Source organism: Rhamphochromis longiceps, linkage group LG19 (assembly GCF_057381845.1).
Source record: "Rhamphochromis longiceps isolate RC_006_pf linkage group LG19, R_longiceps_female_GT1.1, whole genome shotgun sequence".
In the NCBI taxonomy this organism is placed as follows: Eukaryota; Metazoa; Chordata; class Actinopteri; order Cichliformes; family Cichlidae; genus Rhamphochromis; species Rhamphochromis longiceps.
In genome coordinates this window covers 10,078,712-10,102,714 of record NC_140575.1, presented here as the reverse complement: position 1 = coordinate 10,102,714, position 24,003 = coordinate 10,078,712, and the positions used below count along the sequence as shown (strand labels likewise).

Genomic DNA, 24,003 nt, shown 5'->3' with positions numbered 1-24,003 from the left:
CCAGTAGGCGTGAACCATGTCAGGGCCTGGTTCTGTTCATCTCTTCATACTGGAGACCCTTTCTTGGATATCTGCCACTGTGATTTTTACTGGACCCTGTTCGGGGAGGTCGCTGTGGTCTGCCCTCAGATCCACTAGCCACTGAGCATTGCCGTTATGGGTTGCGTCCTTCTTCTCCTTCTCTTCCAGTATTGCTCCGTCTCCAGCCTTGGTGGTGCTGTTCTCTTATTGTTCCCCTGCCACTGAGAGTACACCTCTGCTGGTTCTGTGGAGAACAGCTGGTTTATTCTCCTGCCTTCTATTGCTCTGGTGTGCCTCCTCATGCGGCTGGCCAAGGCCGCTTGAGGAGGCCAAGGCTGTTTGTCGTTGCTTGGCAGTTTCCAAGGCCTCATGTATGGACAGCTTCCTGTACTTCTTAGGCACCTTCCTCAAAGGCGGAGTTGCGCCTTTCTGCAACTCCAATAGTTGGCTAACCTCCCTCCGTGCTACTTTGATCTTGCCCTCTAGCCTCCTTCTCCATGGAGGGTACTGCCCCTTGTGGCTGTTCAACTTGTAGCCAAGCATCTCACTGATCACTGCTGCCGTATTGTAGATCAGCTTGTTAGTGTCGGTAATCGTGGCTGTAGGTATCGTCCATAGTGCTGCATTAACATCATCTAGCAGACCTTCTGTGGGTACTTCACGTAATCTTGCTAACCGGCTACGGGGGGTCCAGGTTTCAAGCTTGGCCATGATCCTATCTTTCAGGTCAGTTTCTCTTGCACTCAAAGATCCTTCTCCTATCGGTGATGATATCTCCCCGGGTGGGGGAGATATCATCACCCCCACCCGGGCTTGGTACCCAATCTTGGGTGGGGATGATGATATCTCCCCCCTGACCTGGCTCCCCCTTGCCGTAGCATTTATGTTGTACCTCGTCAATCTCTAGCTGTGAGAGCAGTCTCTTCTTTCGAATGTTGGAACACTGAGCTACTAGTTGTTTCGCCGTCATTGTGGATGTTGGGTATCGAAGAATCCATAGGTCCCTCATCCTATTCATGTAACCCTTACTTCCAGACACATACACACATAGACATTTGCGCACTATTTTGTCACGAAGTATTTTACGGCTACCTCTAAAAACAGTCTAAACACAGTTCCTTTTGGCGAACTGGTGGTTCAGATCGTCAGACTGAATCCCACCGCCGTGGACCAGACCGCCCAGACTCGAGTCCACCTTCCGGGGCTTTCCTCCTCATCTAAGAGGGCTGTGCACAGACTTCGGTGCTGGCTCCCCACGGCGTCAGGAATCAGTCCGCCAGATCTTGGAACAGAGTCACGGATAACAGTTCTGATGTTTCTGCTCCGGCTACAAAGGACCAAAACAAATGTCAAAAGATGTATTCTAAGACACTTCTTCAGCTGAGAATCAGAGAGGAGAAACACACAGTTTTACTTGCATGCAAGGGCAGTACAGAGCACTCGCACTGAGAGTGAGCGCTCTGAGACTCGCGCTCTGCCACTGCCCTGGTCTTTATTTATAGATCAGTGGGTGCGTTTGATCATTACATTGGAATATGGATGTTTAGGTGTGTGTGTGTGTGTGTGTGTGTGTGTGTGTGTGTGTGTGTGTGTGTGTGTGTGTGTGTGTGTGTGTGTGTGTGTGTGTGTGTGTGTGTGAGAGAGAGGTTAAGCTGTGACCCCGTGAAGACTTCCGTAAACCTGCTGGTCTGGAAATCCAGCAGTTCATTTAAATAAAAAGGGACTTAGACTAGCTACGTTTATCCTACCGTAAAATTGGAAAAGAAGGTACGACCTCTCCCAGTTCCCCAGGATGTAGGTGTGAATGCCAGTGCACTCTTGAATGCACACAAAGTCGTTACAGACCTCCTAGGATGAGACATTCTTTCAATATGCCACCAACTATATACTTCTAAACACAAATGATTACATGCAGTATTCTACTATAAACAAACTTATATTATTAAAAGATTATACTGACTACTAAATATAATTTCCATTGACAGGTATAAAAAAAATGAAAGGTGGTGGATTAGCCAGATGCTGGCAGATGTGTAAAAATAACTCTGATGTTTGGTGGTGGCTATGGCGGAGCTTCCACAGAGGCCAGCAGGTGGATGAGGGAAAGGGCAGGAAGGAGGAGAGACCTGAGGCAGCCGCATTTCGTATTGAACTGAAAAGGAACACGATTTGTCCCGTACTTCAGCTAGAATGAAAAAAGACAAAAAGCTGGAGTTATTCTATGTCTTTACCCGCTGATGCCTCTTCTCTCATTCTCTCTCCCTCCTTCTCCTGTTGCTACCTCAATCATGAAACTGATCAATGATCAGCTGATCGGTTTTTCTGACGCAAGTCCCGTCTCTCTTGTTTGTTTATCTCCCGCTTTGCGCCAGAAAGAGGAAACCAGCGGATGTCGCGCTAAACAACAGCAGCACGTTTAAGCTTGATCAGCTGTTGTTAGAATTTATTTAATATTACTTGTATCAGCTGATTTTTTCTGCAGCCACGACCGTAAAGCTGCTGGTCATTACCTTTTAGGTGACATGAATAAGTTGAAGGGAAGTTATGAACCGTTTCTGAGAGACAAATAACACCAGGATCCTTTTTTTACGTAGCTGACAGCTGGTAACTGTGCAGAGGCGGGTCTAGCACAGCTTTGCCAGGGGGTCAGGTAGGGCATTAATAGGGAAAGGGGGGCACAAAGAAATACTTTTCTTTCTTATTCTCATTTAAAATGTCTGGCTTTTAATAAATAATTATCTGGATCTTACAACTAAAGTTTTTATCTGATGTAAAATGTATAGAAATCATACATATACCATCAAGACAGACATCACGACAGACATCACTGTCACGACAGCGTTTGTTTTCATTCAAAGACTTTATGGCGTTTCCTATAATACCTGGTGGGCCGGTCTCTAGTCAAAATGCCCAGGCCAACTTTTGTCCCAGTCCAGCCCTGTATATATTAAAAAAAACAACTATATGTAAAATAATTAAAGATGTTTTTCTGATTTTTAAAAGAGGTAGTGGTTTATTTAATTGCAACCTGTAATTTATTGCAGTTAACTTTTATTTGTTTAATTGTTTACAAAAGGTTTGAAAACTGGTTTTAGGATGTGTTTATGCGGGGGGATGATTTTCTTGTAAAACAAAGCGAGGTCCTAGCAAAACAAAATTGGTAACCACTGCTGTAACACAACATAAGAACACTGGGCCATAACTCAGCTGGTTTCTATCAAAGACGAATGGCTCACCGGGGTCCATGTCTTTATCTGCTCTGCGTCTGCTCTGAAACGGGCTGGTTTTTATAGCAAGCAAGGTTTCATTTCCTCAGAAACAAAACTTTGTGTTCACAGCTGAACAACAGAGGGCGACAGAGAGCCACACAAACTGGATCGTGTTTTGACTGGAATGTTCTTTCTGGCACAAAACTGCTCAGATGTCATTAATGAGAGACATGTTTCAGATGTGTTTGACAGATTAAATGTCAGCAATTTATTTCCAACAGTTTATATAGCAGAAATCATTTTGGGCAGACCATCAACGTTTTTAACAAGTTGCACAATTTGACCGTGTCCATGTGTTTCGTAATAAAACACCACAGCATTACCAGCACTCACATTTCAGCCAAGCTTTACTGAAGCATGACGCTGATACTATTGGCAACTGTTTCCAACAACAGTAATTATTTTCTTTGTTATTATTATTTTTCTTTCTGATTATCATAATTTCCTGGTCTCAGATGAGAGTAGCCAAAAATCCCACAGCCCCTCCAACAGAGCCCACGGCTGCGGTGGCGGCCCCAGACAGACCTGCCATACCTGCAGAGAGAAAACAGGCTTCAGAACACCAGACAGCTGATCGAGCAGTTAGATGAAGTAACTGAGCTGCAGAGAAGAGGGGGAGGCTTTATCCTCACTGCAACACAGCGACATGTTATTGTTTATAAGGCCTGTCCGGTATATCATACTAAGGGTTTTTTTGTTTTTGTTTTTTTACCTGCTGACTGTAAAATAGCCACCACACTTCCTGCTGCCACTCCTCCTCCATTGGCCACAGCAGCTGCAGACATCATGCTTGCAGCGTAGGAGCCTGCAGCTATACCAACTGAGGTGAAACCTACAGCCCCCAGGACAATAGGAGCAGACACCACTGCTCCACCTGACAACAGGAAGAAAAACCTGGTTACTGATCATCAGGATGCTTCGAAATGAATACTTGTATGATATGTGCAACTTCTACCAGCCTGAGTGATAATAAATAAATAAAAAAAACAAACAGCTGTATTACCTGCTCCGGCTGCGATTGCTATAGCTGTCACTGAAACACAAAAAAAGAAAGAAAAAAAACATCTTACCTCAGCTCAGCTGTAAATATTTTGACATTTTCTGTGGTGCTACTATCATAAGCCTATATGATGTAGTTATAGATAATATAAAAAGGCAGCTGTACTCACATAGACCCATTATTCCACTCAGGATGAGGAGCCTAAGATTAGATTGTGCCTTATAAATAAGTGGGAGGGTCAGCTGTTATTCCTAGGAAACGAAACTCTTAGAGTGGGCGTCACTGGGTCTGTGAAGTAAACAACGCTTCCTCAGTCATTTTGGAACAAGTGATTCTGAGGTGTACTGAAGTATTTCAGGGATTTTGCAAGAGAGGAAGTTGCTTAGTCACCCTGCCTAAAAGTTTTTTAAAAAAAACCCAATTCGTTATGGAGAGCTTGTATGGACTTCACTTGGGTCATTGCAAATGTATTTCTATGCTATTATGTATGGTAAGAAAAAATAAATACAAATAAATTTACAGTAATTATACCCAAAAGTACCACATTGCAGTATTGTATTTTTTCCAGTGCATGTTATCTAGGAGGTAAGCACCACATGATTCATTCATTTCATGTTTTTATGTCTCTTTGACCTCCCCCGGGGACTGCAGATGGAAACTAGCTCTGACTCCTTCTGTTCTGGCTGAACTGAGGTTCTTTTCAAGTGGAATAGCAGCAGGATCCAGTACTTCCAAACTGATGTCATATTTTGCTATATTTTACAGAGGTGCAGTTCCAGTGAGTGTCATAGCAACCTTGTAGTTCGCAGGTAATATATTTTCTGTTTTGTTCTCTGTCTTTGTTTAAACAAAACAAACAGAGAGAGGAAACAGCAGGAGCGCCTGGTAGAATTAAATATATTCAAATATATATTCAAGTGTTTTAGTTGACCTTGAGGTAGAATCCAACAGAAGGGAAAGCTTTATCCTCACTGCAGCATAATGACGTGTGTCTATCTGTGGAACCAGCACCCCAATACAGGAAGTCTGGATCAGCTCTTAGTTTAAATGTCTAGTCATTTATCCTTCGGGCCTTACCCAATACGCAGTGTAGAGCCTAGATGGAGCCGATGATGAAGGTAACTCACCCTGTTCTAACTGCCTCAAAAGCCCTCTAGTTGTCTACTCCATCCTGATTAAAAAACAACAACAAACAAATGGGTCCTGAGTAGCCTTCTGGACCAGTTTTACCAGTTATGGTCTGTTACTTTTAAATGACTTGAGTAACTTGTAAATGTTATTTACACAAAGATTTCTACCTTTACTGTTTCACAAAGAATTAAAAGGGGGGACATCCACAATTTAGACTTTGTGAATAAAGGATATTTTATTAAAGCAATTTAGCAGTGATGTATGATATCTACTATGACTTCTCCTATGAGCTTGAGTGATTAAAAAAACAAAAACAAAGTAAGGTTAAGTGTCTTACCTGCCCCAGCTGTGATCGCTACAGCTGTCACTGAAACACAGGAAAGAAAGAAAAAAACATCTTACCTCAGCCCAGCTGTAATTATTTAGACATTTTTTGTGACGCTATAATCATGAGCTTATATGATGTAGCTATAGACGATGTGAAAAAGGCAGCTGTACTCACTTAGACCCATTATCTCACACAGGATGAGGAGCCTAAGACTTGACTGTGCCTCATATACAAGTGTGAGGGTCAGCTGTTGTTTCTTGGGAAATGAAAGTGATTCTGAGGTTGGATCTCAGGGGGTTGACATCCATCCATCCATTTATTATGCTTTCACACATTAAGTGGTGTATTTCTGTGATTTTGCCTGAACTATAAATGAACAAAAGACAGGTTATTATGCAGAGCTTGTATGGACTTTATGGGCTATTCAAATGTATGTCTCTACTATTGTGTATGGTAGGAAAATACAAGTAACTAAATACTAATACAATGATAATATTTTTACCCAGAAGCAGCATAGTTGTTGTGGATTTTTTGAATGACGTGTATACTGCATATCTGCAATAAACATCATCAGATATTTGTTCGCATGTAGCAAAATCAACACCTGTCTGCAGTCAGAAGTAATGTCATAAGATTATGCCACTTGCTGATGTATGTTAATGTGTGACTTTTGACCATGATGTGACCAACTGTGATAAGGCAAAGCAAAGGGTTAATCAAAGGGTGCCCCTCTGCAGACGGCCCTTAGCCAGAGTCCTGACTGGCCCCTGCCTGTATCTTGGTCGGTACCTGACCCTGCTCTGCTGTTTTTGGCTGGAGGACAAGTGGAAAGTTACCCAGCAGCAAGAGGTGGGGTTACTGGCCCATAAGAAGGGGACAGAAGAGTCATCAGGGCTTTTCCCTGCTGTCTGTCCATTGGGGTTGGTCCCAACCTGCATGCGCCTACGGCAAACACCCTAGGGGAGCTTTTGCTTTTCCTTCTTTTTGCTGAACTTCACTGTTGAATAAAACAACTGGCATAGACCTCTGCTCTTCTCCTGTGATTTTTGTGGTTTTTGACTTTAATTGGAATTTGGGAGCTGAAATCAACCTTCTTCTAACCTGAGGAATTGCTCACACAACCTCTTGAAATTGCGACCCCACACAGTGCAGTGGTGTATTTTGTCCGGTGCTGCTGTTCACGTGTGGGCAGTTAGTATCATTTACTAAGAAATGAAAGTGAAACTTCTATCAATAATTATAAAAAGGCAGGGGGGGATGCACTGGACAAAATATACCACTGCACTGTGGATATCTGCGCATAACTACGGATACACTCTCTGTATCATCTGAATGTGGACAGATCATGGGCTGGGAAGGAATATGTAAATCCTTCATATTTTACTGTTTATGTTATTAATTATTTTTCATGCAGTGTAATTTAATGAATTTCTTACTCCATGCGCGATTTTGTTCACTCTTTGTCTTTCAAGGGAGTCGTTATAGTCGGAGGTAAGCTGTCAGATGACGTGATTCACCGCTTTCACGCAACCCACAATGCAATGCAAGTCTTATAAACATAAACTTTATTTACAGTTGAACAACTAAAACATGTTACTATTTCAAGAAATAACATTAGCTCATTTTAAATTTCATGGCAGGACCACATCACTGTCTTCTGTTTTTATTTACATTTCACAATAAACTTTTTGTAACTAAGGTTGGTTCTTGTTACTTCTTATTTGAAAATCTTTCCAATATATATGTAAAATAATATTCAGGAGGTGCTGGCACTGTGGCTCTGGCTCCAGCCGTTCTGGCTGCACTGGGTTCACTCCAGCTGGAATAGCAGCAGGCTCCATTGCTGCCAAACTGATGTCATATTTTGCAGTTGCTAATGGAGGAGGAGTTGCAGCAGGAGGTCTCATAGCAACCCTGCAGTCCTGGGGTAAACCAGATATTTTGATTTAATTAGTAAATTATTTAAACAATATTATTTAGATGTTGCAAAGAAAATTGCTTACATATTTAAATATATAAAACAGATATAATGCAAATCATACAGAGAAGCATCAAAAAGAATAGCATAAAAGCTTTACACATGAATAACAAACAGTTGATGGCGTCTATAATCTCACTGTAGGTATGGGAGGTCTGACGGGAGCTGGCATTGGAGGTGTTGCTGGTGCTGGAGGAACAGTGGGTTGGCTGCTCTCAACCATTTGTAACCAGACTGGAACACGTTAAGATTTACACTATGAACAAATACCAGATGTTTAGTCATGTGACAGATCTCAAATGAAGCATCATTTTAGAAACGTCAGACACTCAGCTTAAAGCAAAATTTGAAAATTAAGTTAAATATATGGTGGATTAAGATTACTGCTATTTTGAATGCATCATTTTTAGGTATCATTGTAGAGCATGAAGCTGTTTGATCTGAACCCAAGACTGATACGAAGAAATTTTCTGAATTTAATGTGAAAATAAAAATCCATGGAAAATAAAAGCATAGTTGTTTTTATTTTAAACATCATAATGTAATGCAGAAATATCAACCACTCCATAAAAGTCCAGAAAATGTGCCAAAATTCTGACTGGGTTGTAGGGGATCAAATACCAGCTTCACCCAGTGCTATGCAAAAATGCAAAATACAAAACAGGGAAAGCAAAGAAAGTAGAATGAGTTATAGAGCCCACGAATGCCTCAGTTTCCAGAAAGTTTACAATAATCTCCACAGAAAGACTCCTCATAATACATGCACTGAGCTCATCTGCAGGTAAGATTATGGAAACGGGTGCAAGGCTTTAAGAAATCAAAACACGAGCACCTGAAAGCTAAAAAAATAAATAAATCAGACTCACCTTAGTGAAGACAAAGGCATTAACACCATTCTGAAATTTAGAACTACAATTTCCTACAATAAAGTAATCAATTGATATGAAAGTTTTAGTGTAGAACATTAAAAAAAACATCTGCACATCCTTAAAAAAAAAAAAGGGGGGGGGGGGAAGATTGTGTGAGGATTAAATCTTTAAATAATCTTTTGTACCATTACAAATTTTAAAAACACTGGAGCCAGCAGACACTTTGAAATGCATTTTAATTAAGTTAATTTCAGTTACTCTTATTTAGATCTTTCAACAAAGTAAAATATTGCTTAGAGAAGGAAGGAAAGGGTTTAGTGAGTTTCCATTCCTACACCTGAAATAATCAGTGGCAAAGATGTAAGAACGACAAATGTACAGCACATCTTCAAAAATGATAACTCTTCACTCTGGTTTAATAGCTTCCTTTATTTTGAACCTTGAATGAATAAACACTAGAACACTCTTTAGTTTAAACACTTCAGTAACGTGGTATGACCAAAAAATTTCGTTAAATCCTGAAATTTTTACAACACTCTGAATTTGTGGAATTACTCTTTGGTGCACAGAAACACTGACTGCAGAAACACTTTCACTCATTCACTGAAACAGTTAAAAAAAATGTATCACTCATATTTCTGACATCACAACAATGCTCATTAGTAGGAAGAGCAGTGGCAACAAAATATCATTAGAATTTGCCATGTGAGATTATTTACATTTTTTATTTCCGTATGACACCTGCCAGCAATTTCAGTCCTGCTCCTGCAGCAGCTCCAACACCGCCCACAGCTGCAGTGGCAGCCCCCGGCAGCCCAGCTGCACCTTCAAGAGGGAGGAGGGAAAATATTCACAGCTTCAATATGTTGCATCAAGTCAAGCAGCTGAGTTTGCTTCTAACTTTATCAGGAATCAAAACAACTGACTGCCACCTAATAGTGGCATCACTGCCCCCTAGTGGTGTCAGATTTCATAAACTAAAAAATGCCCTATGGCTTATACACCAATACCTCACTCATGTTGTAGGCACTAAAGTCATTTTAAGGGTCTGGTAAATGGCCTGCATTTGTATAGCGCTTTAGTTAGTCCCTATGGACCCCAAAGCGCTTTACACTACATTCAGTCATCCACCCATTCACACACTGGTGATAGCAAGCTACATTGTAGCCACACATAGACACTGGCGCAACCGGGCCCTCTGACCACCAGTAGGCAATTGGTGAAGTGTCTTGCCCAACGACCAAGACTGTTGGAGCCGGGGCTCGAACTGGCAACCTTCTGATTACAAGACAAACTGCCAACTCTTGAGGCACGATCGCCCCACACCACAAGCTTAGTCCTGTAACACAACACAGGACACTAAGGCCGTCCCCATTTAAGTTTACAGACTTAAATGGGGACGATTCAACTGATTTAAGTTGAATCAGTGTGTACATTTGTAAATGTGTTATCAGTCATTTGTATTGAATTATTCAGTCCCCGAGTATACATATACTGGTCACCACCAACAGGAGCAAGGGTCACCTTTGCTTTGGTTCCTACGGTGGCCCTGAGAGGCCAAACGGACTGCAACTTAAGAAAACACTAGCAATAAGAAAAACGCTACAAAAGCACACAAAACTAATACTGATGACGGATTTTTAGGCTAATAGTTAGGCTAACACACTTACCTCTAATCTTTTCTTTCCTCACAAAACTGAGAGATGCTCCACTTCTTTTAAGTGTCTCCCAGCCCAATTCTTAGTATATTTTTGGTTCCTGCAACTCGTCCGTCGGGTTATTGTCTCCCCAGAAACACTTCCCTTGTGCTTTCGGAAATCTGTTTTTTCCTATTTCCGTTGTGTTTTGTGTGCTTTTGCAGCGTTTTTCTTATTGCTGCTGTTTTCTTAAGTTGAGGTCCGTTTGCCTCTCAGGGCCACTGTAGGTTCCTAATAAAGTGAATGTATACAGCACTATTGATGAAACCACAGTAAAGTCAGACAACAAGCCTACCTGCTGACTGTAAAACAGCCACCAGGCCTCCAGCTACCACTCCGCCTCCATTAGCCACCGCAGCAGCAGACATCATGCTTGCAGCGTAGGAGCCTGCAGCTATTCCAGCTGAGGTGAAACCTACGGCCCCCAGAGCAACAGGAGCCAAGGCCACTGCACCTACTGCACATGGACGAGAACACCAGCATCAGTGTGACTGTTACAAATGATATGCCATGTAAAAAGTTTTTATATAAGCAGAGGCCTGAGGTACGAGGCAGGATTACATCTTATCCTGGGCTCGCTTTAAATGTTAAAGCAAGTTTAGCATATCGAGGGTATCTTTCAGTTATCTGGATTCACTTACCCCAACACTGGCAATCTGGATAAGTGGTCACATGAAGCTGTTATGAAACAAATTAAGTTAATCCAGGGTTCACCCTTCTCGCTCACGTAAAAGGGCTGGTGCTGTTGTCAAGTGTAAGTGTGAGAGGAAAAAGTACTTTACAGTAGTTTAGTATTAAAAGTGCTGTATGAATGTTTGTGCCCTCTAAGCACTTTGGACAGCATGACTGGAAAATACACATTATATGAATAAAGTCTGGCCTATTTGAAGCCAGAAAAGCTGTGTAAGTTTATAGATTCAATATCACAGTTCTGTGTTTGAGGCACTGGAGAATCTGATGATTATAATTAAGGTCAGCAAGTACAAGTTTGTGTCCTGTTTCACAATCATGTATTATTGCTGGAGAACAAAGAAAATGTTGTAAAACATTTGCTTCCAACAGGAAAACGTAAAGTAATAAAGTTGTATCTAAAGATCTACATTTATTAATGACATCAGGGAAAAACGAACACAAAAACATTAGATCCTCCTACTGTCCACACACAGAGGTCTGAGGGACTTTCTATGAACAGTGACCCTATTGTCTGGATGATGTATTGGTCAGTAGGTGGTGATTTCATGCATAATCTTTATATTTCATTTGAGAGCATAAGTTACAATGGCGCACACAGGGTTCAAGTTATGACTAAGGATCAGCAGGTATGAAACAACGCCTGCTGACTAATCGGTTTTCTGAAAATAGCGTCACTATTCGTAGAAGATCCCCCAGACCTCGGTGTACAGACAGTAGGACGGACTAAAGTTTTTCAAAAGACTCTAAAGTTTTGGTGCTTTCCCTGAGGAGCATCAGTAATAAATCTATATTCTTGCACTTCACTTTATTCCTTAACATTTTTCTTTTCCCTGTTGGTGGTAAATTGTTTACATGCTGCCAAAAACAATCCCTGTCAAGCGTCAGCCCCAATCAAGGGTTAGCTTATCAAGCCGACAGCCAGCTTCGTGTGACCGCTTCTCCTGACTGCAGGGTAGTGGATCAACATAACAGAGAGATACCGTGGGTAGGTTGAACCCCGGTGACCATACAGACCGTCCAAAGCCTTACCTGCTCCCCCTACAACAGCAGCGATCGTCCCTGAAACACAACATCAAAGCTCACATCAGCACTAACATTAGCTATCATCATGGCACCGTCACACCATTAAACACATGAGTATAGTTATTTTAAAGTAATACGTGTATTAAAATACTCACCGACACGCATGTTTACGGAGTTCCGCTTTCTATGTTTGCGTATCGTATAGTGACAGTCTCAACTGACTCTGCCACGGAGACACTTCCGGTATTTCTATGTGTGGCAGGATGAATGTTATCCTTCGGTCCAACCCACTTTCAGCCTGGCCCATTAGGGGGCGCTGGTATAAATAGTGGCCATTTGAGTGTCTCTGCGTCGCTTGCCTGTGATCTCCTTTTTGGTCACCTGACTTCCCCTCGGTGTGGTGGAGATCATTTGCGGGTTATTCTTCTGAATCCCCCATCGCGGCTGGTCGTAGCTATAGAAGCCTCCTCTGAGCTATTCTGCTTACGTTCTGTGACCCGGCTTATTTGGTACGTAATCAACTTTTGTTACGCTCTCTGCCTTCTATTGTTCTTTTATAGTAATTATTTATTATGTTTCGCAGGAAGTGTGGGCCTTAGTTTTGCGCCAAGCTACGTGAACTGAAGTGCTGCTGTTTTGCCTTGCTGTGCTTTTACCGTCTGTTCCCGTTGTGAGAATTCTTCCCTGCTGCTGTCAGCTTTTACAGTGGACGTCGGCGTGGACAACGGCCATATGCATGCCGGTTATCGGAGTCAGCTGGCGTGCATATTGATTGACTGTTAACTTATCGTCGTGTGGACGGCAAGTTGGAGCAGTACGGCGATTCCGTTTGCTCCAGATTTTAGAGTTTTATTCAGATTGTATGTTGTTTTATTGCTTTTTGATTTGTAGTTTGGATTCTCTGTTACACCACTGGTGGGAGGCCCTTTTTCTAGCTGTGGATCACCAGTGTGGTCCTGCAGTTGGGTTATCCCCCGGTGCTACACATTAGTTTGTTGTAATATATTAACATTTTCTTTGTTTCTTTTATTCAGATGCGGAGTGCCGACGTGGAGGAGACTAGGGTGCCTTGGTGGTGGGATCCCTTGAGTGTACACACCTGCCTTGTCTAGTTTATTAGTGTGAGTGTGTGATAGTGTGTTGCACTTGTGTTTTGGTGTGTTTTCTTTCTTTAGTTGTATGTGGCATCCCTGCCCCTCCACTGGTAAGCCTCAGCTCTGAATACCTTTTTAAGCATATTTGTATTTGAATATTTATGATTATGTTTTTATTCGGTGTTTTAAATAATTACCAATAAATTGTGAATTTGTTGATCATTGAACCTCGTCTCTGGACTGAGTATAGCGAACCTAAGTGCCTTTCTGGTGATTTAGTGTCATTTCCAGTATTCTCTGGGTGAAATTCCCAGGGTGGCGTTGTCGTTCTTTAAAACTGAAGAGTATTTACTTTATATCCCAACCTCGTCTCGCCACATATGGTAACATGAAAAAACAAACTTAACTTTTCCGTTTATGTATATTGCATGGTTGTTCAGATGTTTTGCAATTCAGATTTGTTTTTAAATCACATATAAAAGATAAATTATTTAAAGCTTTTCCCAGTGATTTTTGACATTTAAACAAAGCACAACAGATAATGGAAAATAAATATCATAGTCATTTCATTATAGTCATAATCTCATTTGAGAGCAGTGTTAATCAGAAACCTTACCTGAGTCAGGTGCTGTGATAAAGTGATAAAGCAGTTTTTTGTTTTTTTTGGTACATGTGTTCGTCATTGGAAAATACTGAATAGAGCTGTGCTTTTGTTTCTAGTTTTATCAGCATTATTAGAATCTTATTGAGGAAGAATAAACCTTCCTGTCGAAAGCTAACACTAGCTTTGTGTGTACCTCTTCTTTGCCAAATGCCAGTAAATATCTATTCAGATAAATTTTAATTATCTTAAGAGTGGGAAATGTTGTTTGTTGGAGAATTTGCAGAAGATGGGTAAATAAAATGCTTTGTGAAGAGAGTCTCATGGTATTATGTCAGGCCAAGCAAGGCAAACAATGTTTGTCCAGTTAAATGTAAAAAAACAGACATCAGTTAAAGTATACCAAAGTAAAGCAATCACTCTTGTTTCAGCGCAAACAGCATTCTGTCATAAAGCTGTACTCATGACTGTCTGCGTCCATCCTTTACATCACTGCCATCCTATGGCCACAGTTGGCTATTGTCTCTGAAAGTAGACTTGACACTGCTTGATTATAGAGCTACTGAAATCAATATATGGTAGGTGTCCTAATCAACATCTGTGCCCAGTTAATCATGGCTGGATCTTGTCAAGCTAAGAGGACAGCAGCTTGTAGCTGATTGTTTGTGCATAAATCCATGTTGTGGAAATCCCTGAGATCAGTTACAAGTTGTGTATTGTGTGGAAACAAAGCTAGCATTAGCAAGTAAACAAGTACCCTTATTTATCATCATAATTAGTTTTATCTTCGTAAAGACCTGGACCAACACGTGTGATATATGAACCTTTTTTTTTTTTTTTTTTTTTTAACTTATTTAGCACATTAGTAATAAAAGCTGTGATGATGGAGAGGGGAACCCCTGTCATATATGACTTCATAAGGCAGGCAAGTTGAACAGCTGTAGCCTCCATCAGCACTTTCAGACCAACATCTCTGAGAAATCACTTGTAGAAAATTTAACCAGCTGTTTGGTTAATTTTTCATTAATTTTTAATCTCATTGTAGACACTGATAGTTAACAATATCACCTGCAGCAGTAATACTGATCCATGTAACACCGATTACTGCAGAATAAATACTTTTATTTTTGATATATTACATAGAATTTGCCAAAAAATAAATGCAGTTTTATGTTTAATGAAGTGTTCGCAAAGTATTTTAAACATAAAACAATGATTCTAAAAAAAAAAAAAAAACAAAACAAAAAAAAACCTCAACCACTCTTCATTTTGAGCTAATAATAAATAGTTAGCTAACTGTAGTGAGTAATAACATTTAACAATTCTACTGCCAGAAAGAAGTGCAGAGAGGTGAAGATGTTTGAAACTGGTCAAAATGCTCTTGTTAAAGACTAAAGTAAATAAATGAAGAGTTTCTAGACAGTTTACAATATTTTCCAAAGAAAGTTTTCTCATAGTTGATGCACTGAGCTGATCTGCAGGCAGTATTATGGAAATGGGTAGAAGGTTTTAGGAAATCCAAATAACTGAATGTTAAAAGAATTTAACCAGACTTTCTTACCAAAGTTTAGCTTTATCTTAGTGAGGACAGTGGCAACAACACCATTCAGAATTTTAGAATTAGGATTTCCTGCAATTAGATCATTGATTGAGATACAAATTTTAGAAGATGTAGGAGAAAAAAAAATCCACACTTGCTTAAAAACAGTCATGCTTTTCAGTCATATGTAGTTCACTAATATTATACCAGCGTGCACAGAAAAAGTCACCCAGAGGCACAAAAGGAATGATCAGAATGACATCATCAGAATCCACAGCCTTCAGGCAAAGTGTGAGGACAGTTCAGGGAGCCTCGGGTATGGCGAGTTTCCATTCCTACACCTGAAATGATCAGTGGCAAAGCTGTAAGAGCGACAAATGTACAGCACATCTTTAAAAATGACAACTCTTCACTCTTGTTTAATATCTTGTGCCAACAAATATCATTAAAATTTTCCACGTGAGATCATTTAAATTTTTACTTTACTTCTTTTTGTCTTCATCGTCTTCATCGTCTTCTTTGTCCTTGAAAATGAGACCTCCTAGCCATTTCAGTCCTGCTCCTGCAGCAGCTCCAACACCGCCCACAGCCGCAGTGGCAGCCCCCGACAGCCCGGCTGCACCTTTGGGAGGAATGAGGACAAATATTCCAAGTCAAGCAGCTGAGATTGCCAATAACTTTATCAGGAATCAAACTAACTGTACTGACTGCTACCTAATTGTGGCATCACTGCCCCCTCAGTGGTGTCAGATTTCATAAACTAAACAATGTCCTATGGCTTGTACACTAATACACGGTTCTTGATTCTCAAAACAGCCCCAGTTCTTTGCGGCATGGATTCAAAACTATTGGCAAACTTATCAGAACTGGGTCAGTGTTGACATAACTGCAACATGTCCTTTCTGTGGCTCTGCCAGCTGCACACTCATGTTCAAGTCCCTTTTAATCTCCTAAGACCCGAACTCCTTCATGGCATGCATTATTCATTTTTCTTTGCTATTTGGGTTGATTGGGACCTGATGAATTTAAAAACAAAGAATTACCAGATTTTTTTTTTTTTTACCGAATTTTTGTTTCTGAGAAAAATGAGATCCACATATGTCCACATATGAGGACATTCATTTTAAATTTTGATAGAACAGTGGCAGTATAATGTCCTCGAAAGCAGATATCAGGCCCTTGTAGAGCAAGATTTAGTATTTTGGTCCAGACATCCCAAAATGTGATGTCTGTATATGTGGACAATACTCAGTGCAAGGGCAATAAAACTACACTTTATAATAAAAGAGTTCAAAGTGTGGCAGGATTATAGTCCTTAGTCTAATCGCACCACAAGCTTAGTCCTGTAACACAACACAGGCTGGAACAATTAACTGATCTTATTGACACTAAGGCCGTCTCCATTTAAGTCTGTAAATAGACTTAAAGCTGAATCATTTGTAAATATGTTATCAGTCATTTGTATTTCAGTCCCTGAGTAGCCAGAGTTTTACGAGCCATATACTGGTCACCACCAACAGGAGCAAAGGTCACCTTTGCTTTGGTTCCTAATAAAGTGAATGTGTACAGCACTATTAATGAGACTATAGTAAAGTCAGACAACAAGCCTACCTGCTGACTGTAAAACAGCCACCAGGCCTCCAGCTACCACTCCGCCTCCATTAGCCACCGCAGCAGCAGACATCATGCTTGCAGCGTAGGAGCCTGCAGCTATTCCAGCTGAGGTGAAACCTACGGCCCCCAGAGCAACAGGAGCCAAGGCCACTGCACCGACTGCACATGGACGAGAACACCAGCATCAGTGTGACTGTTACAAATGATATGCCATGTAAAAAGTTTTTATATAAGCAGAGGCCTGAGGTACGAGGCAGGATTACATCTTATCCTGGGCTCACTTTACATGTTAAAATAAGGTTGCTGGTATCTTTCAGTTATCTGGATTTGATCCAGATAAGTGGTCACATGAAGCTGTTATCAAAGAAACTGAGTGTATCCAGGGTTCACCCTGCTCGCTCACGTAAAAGGGCTGGTGCTGTTGGGAAGTGTAAGCGTGCTGGCAGCTCAAGGGCTGATTTTACAAAGAAAGAGAAAACTATACAAAAAATATGAAGAGGTTAAAAACATTATACAGATACTGAACACAGCAGAGTGTGAGAGTGTGTGAGAGGGAAAAAAGTACTTTACAGTAGTTTAGTATTAAAAGTGCTGTATGAATGTTTGTGCCCTCTAAGCTCTTTGGACAGCATGACTGGAAAATACACATTATATGAATAAAGTCTGGCCTATTTGAAGCCAGGAAAAGTTAAAAGATTCAATATCACAGTTCTGTCTGTGAGGCACAGGAGAACCTGATGATTATAATCAAGGTCAGCAAGTACAAGTTTCTGTCCTGTTTCACAATCATGTATTATTGCAACAATAATAATGTAATTTTTCCTGTTGGAAGCAATAAGGTTGTATCTAAAGATCTACATTTATTAATGACATCAGGGAAAAACGAACACAAAAACATTAGATCCTCCTACTGTCCACACACAGAGGTCTGAGGGACTTTCTATGAACCCTATTGTCTGGATGATGTATTGGTCAGTAGGTGGTGATTTCATGCATACCGATCTCTATATTTCATTTCAGAGCATAACCCTGTGTGCGCCATTGTAATTACAATGGCGCACACATTGTAATTACAATGGCGTTTTTATATAAGCAGAGGCCTGAGGTACGAGGCAGGATTACATCTTATCCTGGGCTCACTTTACATGTTAAAATAAGGTTGCTGGTATCTTTCAGTTATCTGGATTTGATCCAGATAAGTGGTCACATGAAGCTGTTATCAAAGAAACTGAGTGTATCCAGGGTTCACCCTGCTCGCTCACGTAAAAGGGCTGGTGCTGTTGGGAAGTGTAAGCGTGCTGGCAGCTCAAGGGCTGATTTTACAAAGAAAGAGAAAACTATACAAAAAATATGAAGAGGTTAAAAACATTATACAGATACTGAACACAGCAGAGTGTGAGAGTGTGTAATTACATTGTAATTACAATGGCGCACACAGGGTTCAAGTTATGATTAACGATCAGCAGGTATGAAACAACGCCTGCTAACTACTCAGTTTTCTGAAAATAGCGTCACTATTCATAGAAAATCCCTCAGACCTCGGAGTGCAGACAGTAGGACGGACTAAAGTTTTTCAAAACTCTAAAGTTTTAGTGCTTTCCCTGATGCGCATCAGTAATAAATCTATATTCTTACACTTCACTTTATTCCTTAACATTTTTCTTTTCCGTGTTGGTGGCAAATTGTTTACATGCTGCCAAAATCCATCCTTGCGTCAGCCCCAATCAAGCCCTGGGTTAGCTTATCAAGCCGACACCCAGCTTCGTGTGACCGCTTCTCCTGACTGCAGGGTAGTGGATCAACATAACAGAGAGATACCGTGGGTAGGTTGAACCCCGGTGACCACACAGACCGTCCAAAGCCTTACCTGCTCCCCCTGCAACAGCAGCGATCGTCCCTGAAACACAACATCAAAGCTCACATCAGCACCAACATTTGCTATCATCATGGCACCGTCACACCATTAAACACACGAGTATCGTTATTTTAAAGTAATACGTGTATTAAAATACTCACCAACACGCATGTTTACGGAGTTCCGCTTCGTTGCTCTTGTGGCACTGCTTCCATGACCCTAACACTGACACGGTCAGAGCGGCACACTTACTGTTTTTATAGGTCACGAATGAAAAACGAAACTTAACATTTCCATTTCATCAAAAGACAAAACGAAAAGAAGAAACTAAAACATGGTGCAGTTTCCTCAAAATTAATATTTGAATATTATCCGTTTTGGATCATGATTGTTCAGATGTTTTACAATTTCAGATAAAACATCACAGCGATTTTAGCCCATTTTGGGGCTAAAATGAATCAAAGCACCCCCCAATATTTCTTACTGTTTTGACAATATTTGTTGTTTGTGTGACACACTACTAAAAATAAAAAAAAAGCATACAGTATTTGGTTGAGACATAACATTTTAACAACAAAAGTATAGATAATCCCCCCCCTCCCAAAATGGTTTGTTCCAGCTCGCCTCTCCCCTAGTGATGGGATTTCCGGCTCTTTTTAGAGATCCGGCTCTTTCGGTTCGACTCACTAAAAAGACCAGGCTCTTTCGGCTCCCAACCGGCTCTTCAGGTTGTTTTGTTGCTTTAATTAATTTATTATTAACAATAATATAAAATTATGCACAAAAGGAATTGCTAACGTAAAAAAAAGTGGTTTTATTTATATATGTTTATTAGGGGTGCAACGATATTCGTATCGATATTGAACCGTTCGATACAGTGCTTTCGGTTCGGTACGCATATGTATCGAACAATACAACATTTGTAATTTATTTTATCAATTTTCCTTCTGACGATGCTGTCTGTGTTGAGCGCTCAGTGAATCTGTGTTCGACTACTCCACCTAGGCTGCACTGTCGAGCGCAGATCCACTGAGCGCTCAACACAGACAGCATAGTCAGAAGGAAGAGCGCAGGGCAAGCTAGCGAGACAGAAGTTAAGCTCTCCTTGCAACAGGCAAATTGAACCTCATTCAGATCTGGCGTTTGGAATTATTTTGGTTTTCATGTGACGTATGACCCTGAAGGTAAGCGAGTCATGGACTAAAGTAAAACAGTATGTTGAATGTGCCATGCAATGCTCAATTACATTGGTGTGAACTAGTGTGTTAGCGCAGTTAGCTCGTTAACGTGTTGGCCGTCTAGCCCCATGCACGGAGTGATCGGCGGTAGATTTGCCGTGTTGTGGCGTTAAGGTAATTTCAACGAGATTAACCTGAAAGCACTAGTGGGAACACAACGAATATGACTGCATATTTACGCCGACATCATCGTAGTGCAAAGACAAGTGGAAGCAGACAAAAAAAAGCAAGCATGCTACTAACTTTAGCCGAGTCATTTAGACAGCTGTTAGCACATGATTCTCCTTATGCTGCTGAGAATATAGCCCAGAAGAAGCGGATAGTATAGCTTTTATTTTGGAAAGAGACATTTCTCTGTAATAAACTCTCTTTTCCAAAGATGAGTGATTCCTCAATCAGATACAGGGCTTGCAATATCGCTAGCCCGACGTCCCGGAGCTAGCGATTTTTTCAGTCGGGCTACCAAAATCTATCTCTTCCCTGCCCGTCGGGCTATTGTAGGAAAAATATATGTCAATGCTTTTGCATTCTTTCGGAAATGTAGCTGGGTAATTATGTCATTGGCATCGGTGAACCACTGTCAATATGTGACATATTGAAGTCGCGTTTGAATTTGCGCTTGTTTTTTTGCTTTCACTTTGCAATCGTGCGAACTGTGTATAGAGAGCGACAGCACTGATCTGTGAGTGATGATAATTTGTGCACCAATTCCTCTGACATCGTCTTATCAATCGTTAGCTTACTATGCAAACATGACAAGTGAAATCTCCCGCAGCAAGCTTAAACATGTGAGAGGTTGATCGTGCAGAGAATCGCTGAGCTTATGTGAGTGAGTGTGTAAAAGCATTTCAGTTCTGCTGAGCCAAATAAGACAGGTCAGGGTGAAGAAGTGACAGCCAAAGAAAAGATTACCACAAAACGGAGAAGTTATGACAAATCAGACTATGAGGCAAAAAGAAAGTGCAGCTTTATGGTTTCATGGACAAAATAATTTCTGTGGCTGCAATATGATGAGCTAAATAACCAGGGCTGCACATAAGTGGTCCGCAGGTGCGCATTCGCTGTCAAAATAAAAAACACGCACAAGGGTTAGGGTTAAATTCAAAAACTGTACTTTTGAGTTAAAATATATATTTATAATTTTAATAAATGACAAATTAAAAATGCATGAACATTTTTTTGTATCGAAAAAATATCGAACCGTGACACCAAAGTATCGAACCAAACCGAACCGTGAATTTTGTGTATCGTTGCACCCCTAATGTTTATATATAAATATATGCGGTGGCCCCTAGAGACAAAACACGTACAAACTCCAAAACACATTTCTAGCATGAACTGAACTTCCAAAGCAGAGCTACTAGATCACTTAAATTACACAATTGAAAGCATGTGTGTATTGTTTGTGTATTTATACACAGGCACTCATATATATTCAAATAATTTAAAAAAAAGTTCATTTACCTGTTACTACCACACAACAAATCCGGTCGTTGGTACTTGCTGGCTTGTGTAGCCACAAGATAACAAAGGCTCAACACTGCGCCCAGCATCCTGGAGCACTTCTGTTGTCTTTTGTACGTGTTTTGAGTTTTTATGTGCTTCGGAGTTTTTACGTGCTTCGGAGTTTGTACGTGTTTTTACGTGTTTTGGAGTTTTTACGTGTTTTGGAGTTTGTACATGTTTTTACGTGTTTTGGAGTTTGTACATGCTTCAGAGTTTGTATGTGATTTGAAATTTGTATGTGCTTTATCTCTAGGGGCCACCGTAAATATACTTTTATTTATTCACTCCACATAAAATGTAATAAATAAATCATATAATACAAAAATCAACTATTCACATTTCAACTTTTAACTATTTAAATTTTCAGCTTTTTCCTTTTACAAATTTAAAGTGAAAAGAACACAAAACACTGCAAACCACAACACAATTAAATATAAATTATAATATGAAAACAAACAGAAGATGCACATTCTCTGTCATATGGACCTGCATGAATAAACTTTCTGAATCCTTTATCATCTGCAACCGAAAATAGTTGTGGATGATTACTATACCTTTCTAATGTTGTTGTCCCTGCCTCTCTTTCTCTCTCTCTGGCTCTGTTCCTGTGCTACTGAGTGTAACTACCGCCCCTCCCCCCTCTGCCCAGCATAAAGCACAAGGCTCACGTGCTGAGTGAAGCAGAAAAAAAGTGCGAGAGAGAGGCTCAGAGAAAGAAAAACAAACCCACGTGACGGCTCGCGATAAGGAGCCGGCTCGCGATAAGGAGCCGGCTCGCATCGTCCACGTCAAAGATTCGGCTCTAAGAGCCATTTCGTTCGCGAACGACCCATCACTACTCTCCCCTACTCTGGCTCTAGCGCTCTTGCTGCCAGAGCATGGTGGCTGAGACACAGCGGAGCAGAGGTGTAAGTGCCTGGCTTAAAACAGGACATATTAGCTACATTTAACCTTCAGTTACTCTTTATATAGTTAGGTAGGAGTCAGAACATGTTTCTTTTTAGCTGATTCACCCAGGTAACCTGCAGTGTTGGAAACGTGTTTTCCACGATGTTTTCTACCCTACAATCAGTCCTGCTCTGTAGTAAAATCAGCGACATTTGACCGTCCTGTTGCTCCCATTGAAATGTATATTTAAAATCTAAAACTTAAAATTGTCCGTAGCCTAAAGTTGTTACCACTGTCCTGTTTTAAATGGAATGAGAGAAGCTGGTTATTTTGTCATATGTGCCGACATTAAACCCAGGAGCCACATTCAGGTAAAAGTGTAAGAACAAATGATCCGTCAATAAAGGATAATGTTGGATCAGTGTTTCAATATTTATATCTTTTATTAGATGTACATATGGTTTGGTTGCCTTTTGGTTGAGAGTACACTGAGAGAGGATTTTTTTTTTATTAGTGATCTTAATAGTATTTTTTTTTTCATATTAATGTCATTTTTTCATCTAATTGAATACAATCTATTTGTGTATGATTGTCAGTCCAAAGAGGGAGAGAGGAAAGAGGGGAACGTGAGGAGAAAGGGCAAGGTCAGGAAGAACCAGGTAGGAAAACAGACAGGGAACAGTGACAGGCAAAATGAACTGCTAAACTGCTTGAGAGAGTTGACCACCAAAAAGTGATAGACAGATTTGCCAACTTCAAGGTGAGGCAACATAGGTTAAAATAAAAGAAATAAATCTGCAGAGCCATAGTAGTATCTGCAGTAAAGATATTTTCATACATTGTACCATAGGCAAAGTTGCCTCCATTTTATATATATATTTTTTTATCAATATTTTGTACATTTCAATGACTCTATTTTTGGAGTGTATTTTTATATATCTGTATTGTATTATACATACACATTAAAAGTGAATCTCTGTCCAAAAAATGCACTCAGTTTACTTCTTACTCACCATAATCATCATTCATCATTTTCCCCCAGTAAAGTAATTAAGGTTAGGATGTGTGTGTGTGTGTGTGTTTTTTTTTGTTTTGTTTTTTTTAAATTCCAATCCATTCTTCTTTTGCAGCATTTAAATAACCTTTATCTGATTTGATGGTTTTGTCACAGACTTTTAAAAAAGTGTTTTGCAAATGTGGGGATTAAATTGTGTTAAAATGTACAAAACAGTGATGTCATGTTTTGTGACGAGGACCCAGGCACAGAGAGACTTGATGAATTTAAGAATCTTATGATTTAATAAAGAAATTTGCAGACTTGCATAGAGATGGTAAAATTATGATGACTGATAACGGAGATGAAGACAACAGACGATGAGGACAGGGAGGAACAGGGGTTTAAATGCACCAAGGAGACAGTCAGAGGGAACTTGGGACAACTGGAGACATTTAAGGATGCAGGGACTGACAGAGACAGGGAAGAAGTCTCATTGTGACGAGTAAAGTTTATCTTGCCTGGCTGAGCAGTTCTCTGGGTGCTCAGCACCCCCAAAATCTCTGATCCTAGAATCACCCCTGCATCACAGCACGTCAGATAATGGGAAATAGAAAATAAATATTATAATCATTTCAATCTCATTTAAGTGCGGGGCTAAGAC

At 40.4% G+C, this 24,003-nt stretch overlaps 4 protein-coding genes and 1 long non-coding RNA gene across 7 annotated transcripts; 2 read left to right on the top strand and 3 right to left on the bottom strand.

Annotated features, from left to right (window-relative positions):
• Positions 1 to 3,470: 3,470 nt before the first annotated feature.
• On the bottom strand, positions 3,471 to 5,788 carry LOC146646190 (interferon alpha-inducible protein 27-like protein 1). Of its 2 annotated transcripts, none has more exons than XM_085391469.1 (6): positions 5,759 to 5,788; positions 5,368 to 5,461; positions 4,460 to 4,578; positions 4,294 to 4,323; positions 4,003 to 4,164; positions 3,471 to 3,824 (listed from the first exon to the last, which is right to left on the bottom strand). In XM_085391469.1, the coding sequence occupies exons 3-6, from the start codon at positions 4,467 to 4,469 to the stop codon at positions 3,742 to 3,744; spliced, it is 285 nt and encodes a 94-aa protein (XP_085247595.1). In that variant the 5' UTR covers positions 4,470 to 4,578; positions 5,368 to 5,461; positions 5,759 to 5,788; the 3' UTR covers positions 3,471 to 3,741. The 2 variants fall into 2 exon arrangements, with proteins under 2 accessions (XP_085247595.1, XP_085247594.1); XM_085391468.1 differs by having other exon boundaries at positions 5,418 to 5,461.
• A 1,118-nt stretch (positions 5,789 to 6,906) lies between these two features.
• On the top strand, positions 6,907 to 7,975 carry LOC146646189 (uncharacterized). The gene is made up of 3 exons (XM_085391900.1): positions 6,907 to 7,240; positions 7,510 to 7,676; positions 7,872 to 7,975. Exons 1-3 carry the CDS (start codon positions 7,158 to 7,160, stop codon positions 7,973 to 7,975), a joined length of 354 nt encoding a protein of 117 aa, XP_085248026.1. The 5' UTR covers positions 6,907 to 7,157.
• A 1,030-nt stretch (positions 7,976 to 9,005) lies between these two features.
• LOC146646188 (uncharacterized) lies at positions 9,006 to 12,282 on the bottom strand. Its single transcript, XM_085391898.1, has 4 exons — positions 12,165 to 12,282; positions 12,016 to 12,045; positions 10,589 to 10,750; positions 9,006 to 9,421 (listed from the first exon to the last, which is right to left on the bottom strand). Exons 1-4 carry the CDS (start codon positions 12,172 to 12,174, stop codon positions 9,321 to 9,323), a joined length of 303 nt encoding a protein of 100 aa, XP_085248024.1. The 5' UTR covers positions 12,175 to 12,282; the 3' UTR covers positions 9,006 to 9,320.
• Positions 12,283 to 12,300: 18 nt separating this feature from the next.
• On the top strand, positions 12,301 to 13,330 carry LOC146646187 (uncharacterized). The gene is made up of 2 exons (XR_014908843.1): positions 12,301 to 12,518; positions 12,593 to 13,330. It is a non-coding gene; the product is annotated as an uncharacterized LOC146646187 (long non-coding RNA).
• A 1,465-nt stretch (positions 13,331 to 14,795) lies between these two features.
• Positions 14,796 to 22,030, bottom strand: LOC146646186 (uncharacterized). Of its 2 annotated transcripts, XM_085392345.1 has the most exons (6): positions 22,012 to 22,030; positions 18,875 to 18,938; positions 18,726 to 18,755; positions 16,856 to 17,017; positions 15,731 to 15,866; positions 14,796 to 15,606 (listed from the first exon to the last, which is right to left on the bottom strand). In XM_085392345.1, exons 2-6 carry the CDS (start codon positions 18,882 to 18,884, stop codon positions 15,525 to 15,527), a joined length of 420 nt encoding a protein of 139 aa, XP_085248471.1. In that variant the 5' UTR covers positions 18,885 to 18,938; positions 22,012 to 22,030; the 3' UTR covers positions 14,796 to 15,524. The 2 variants fall into 2 exon arrangements, with proteins under 2 accessions (XP_085248471.1, XP_085248472.1); XM_085392346.1 differs by lacking the exon at positions 22,012 to 22,030 and having other exon boundaries at positions 14,802 to 15,585.
• Between the last annotated feature and the right edge of the window lie 1,973 nt (positions 22,031 to 24,003).

Excerpts from the sequence above, each read along its gene's own strand:
- LOC146646189 (XM_085391900.1), top strand. The coding sequence starts at position 7,158 with ATGCAGTGTAATTTAATGAATTTCTTACTCCATGCGCGATTTTGTTCA. Across the intron at positions 7,241-7,509 it reads GGGAGTCGTTATAGTCGGAG|GAGGTGCTGGCACTGTGGCT; the intron begins GTAAGCTGTCAG and ends AATAATATTCAG. Across the intron at positions 7,677-7,871 it reads AGCAACCCTGCAGTCCTGGG|GTATGGGAGGTCTGACGGGA; the intron begins GTAAACCAGATA and ends ATCTCACTGTAG.
- LOC146646190 (XM_085391469.1), bottom strand. Across the intron at positions 4,165-4,293 it reads AGCAATCGCAGCCGGAGCAG|GTGGAGCAGTGGTGTCTGCT; the intron begins GTAATACAGCTG and ends TCCTGTTGTCAG. Across the intron at positions 3,825-4,002 it reads GGCTATTTTACAGTCAGCAG|GTATGGCAGGTCTGTCTGGG; the intron begins GTAAAAAAACAA and ends TTCTCTCTGCAG.
- LOC146646188 (XM_085391898.1), bottom strand. Across the intron at positions 10,751-12,015 it reads TGCTGTTGTAGGGGGAGCAG|TAGGTGCAGTGGCCTTGGCT; the intron begins GTAAGGCTTTGG and ends GTCCATGTGCAG. Across the intron at positions 9,422-10,588 it reads GGCTGTTTTACAGTCAGCAG|GTGCAGCTGGGCTGCCGGGG; the intron begins GTAGGCTTGTTG and ends TCCCTCTTGAAG.
- LOC146646186 (XM_085392345.1), bottom strand. Across the intron at positions 15,867-16,855 it reads GGCTGTTTTACAGTCAGCAG|GTGCAGCCGGGCTGTCGGGG; the intron begins GTAGGCTTGTTG and ends TTCCTCCCAAAG. Across the intron at positions 15,607-15,730 it reads GACGATGAAGACAAAAAGAA|CTTTGCCACTGATCATTTCA; the intron begins GTAAAGTAAAAA and ends TCGCTCTTACAG.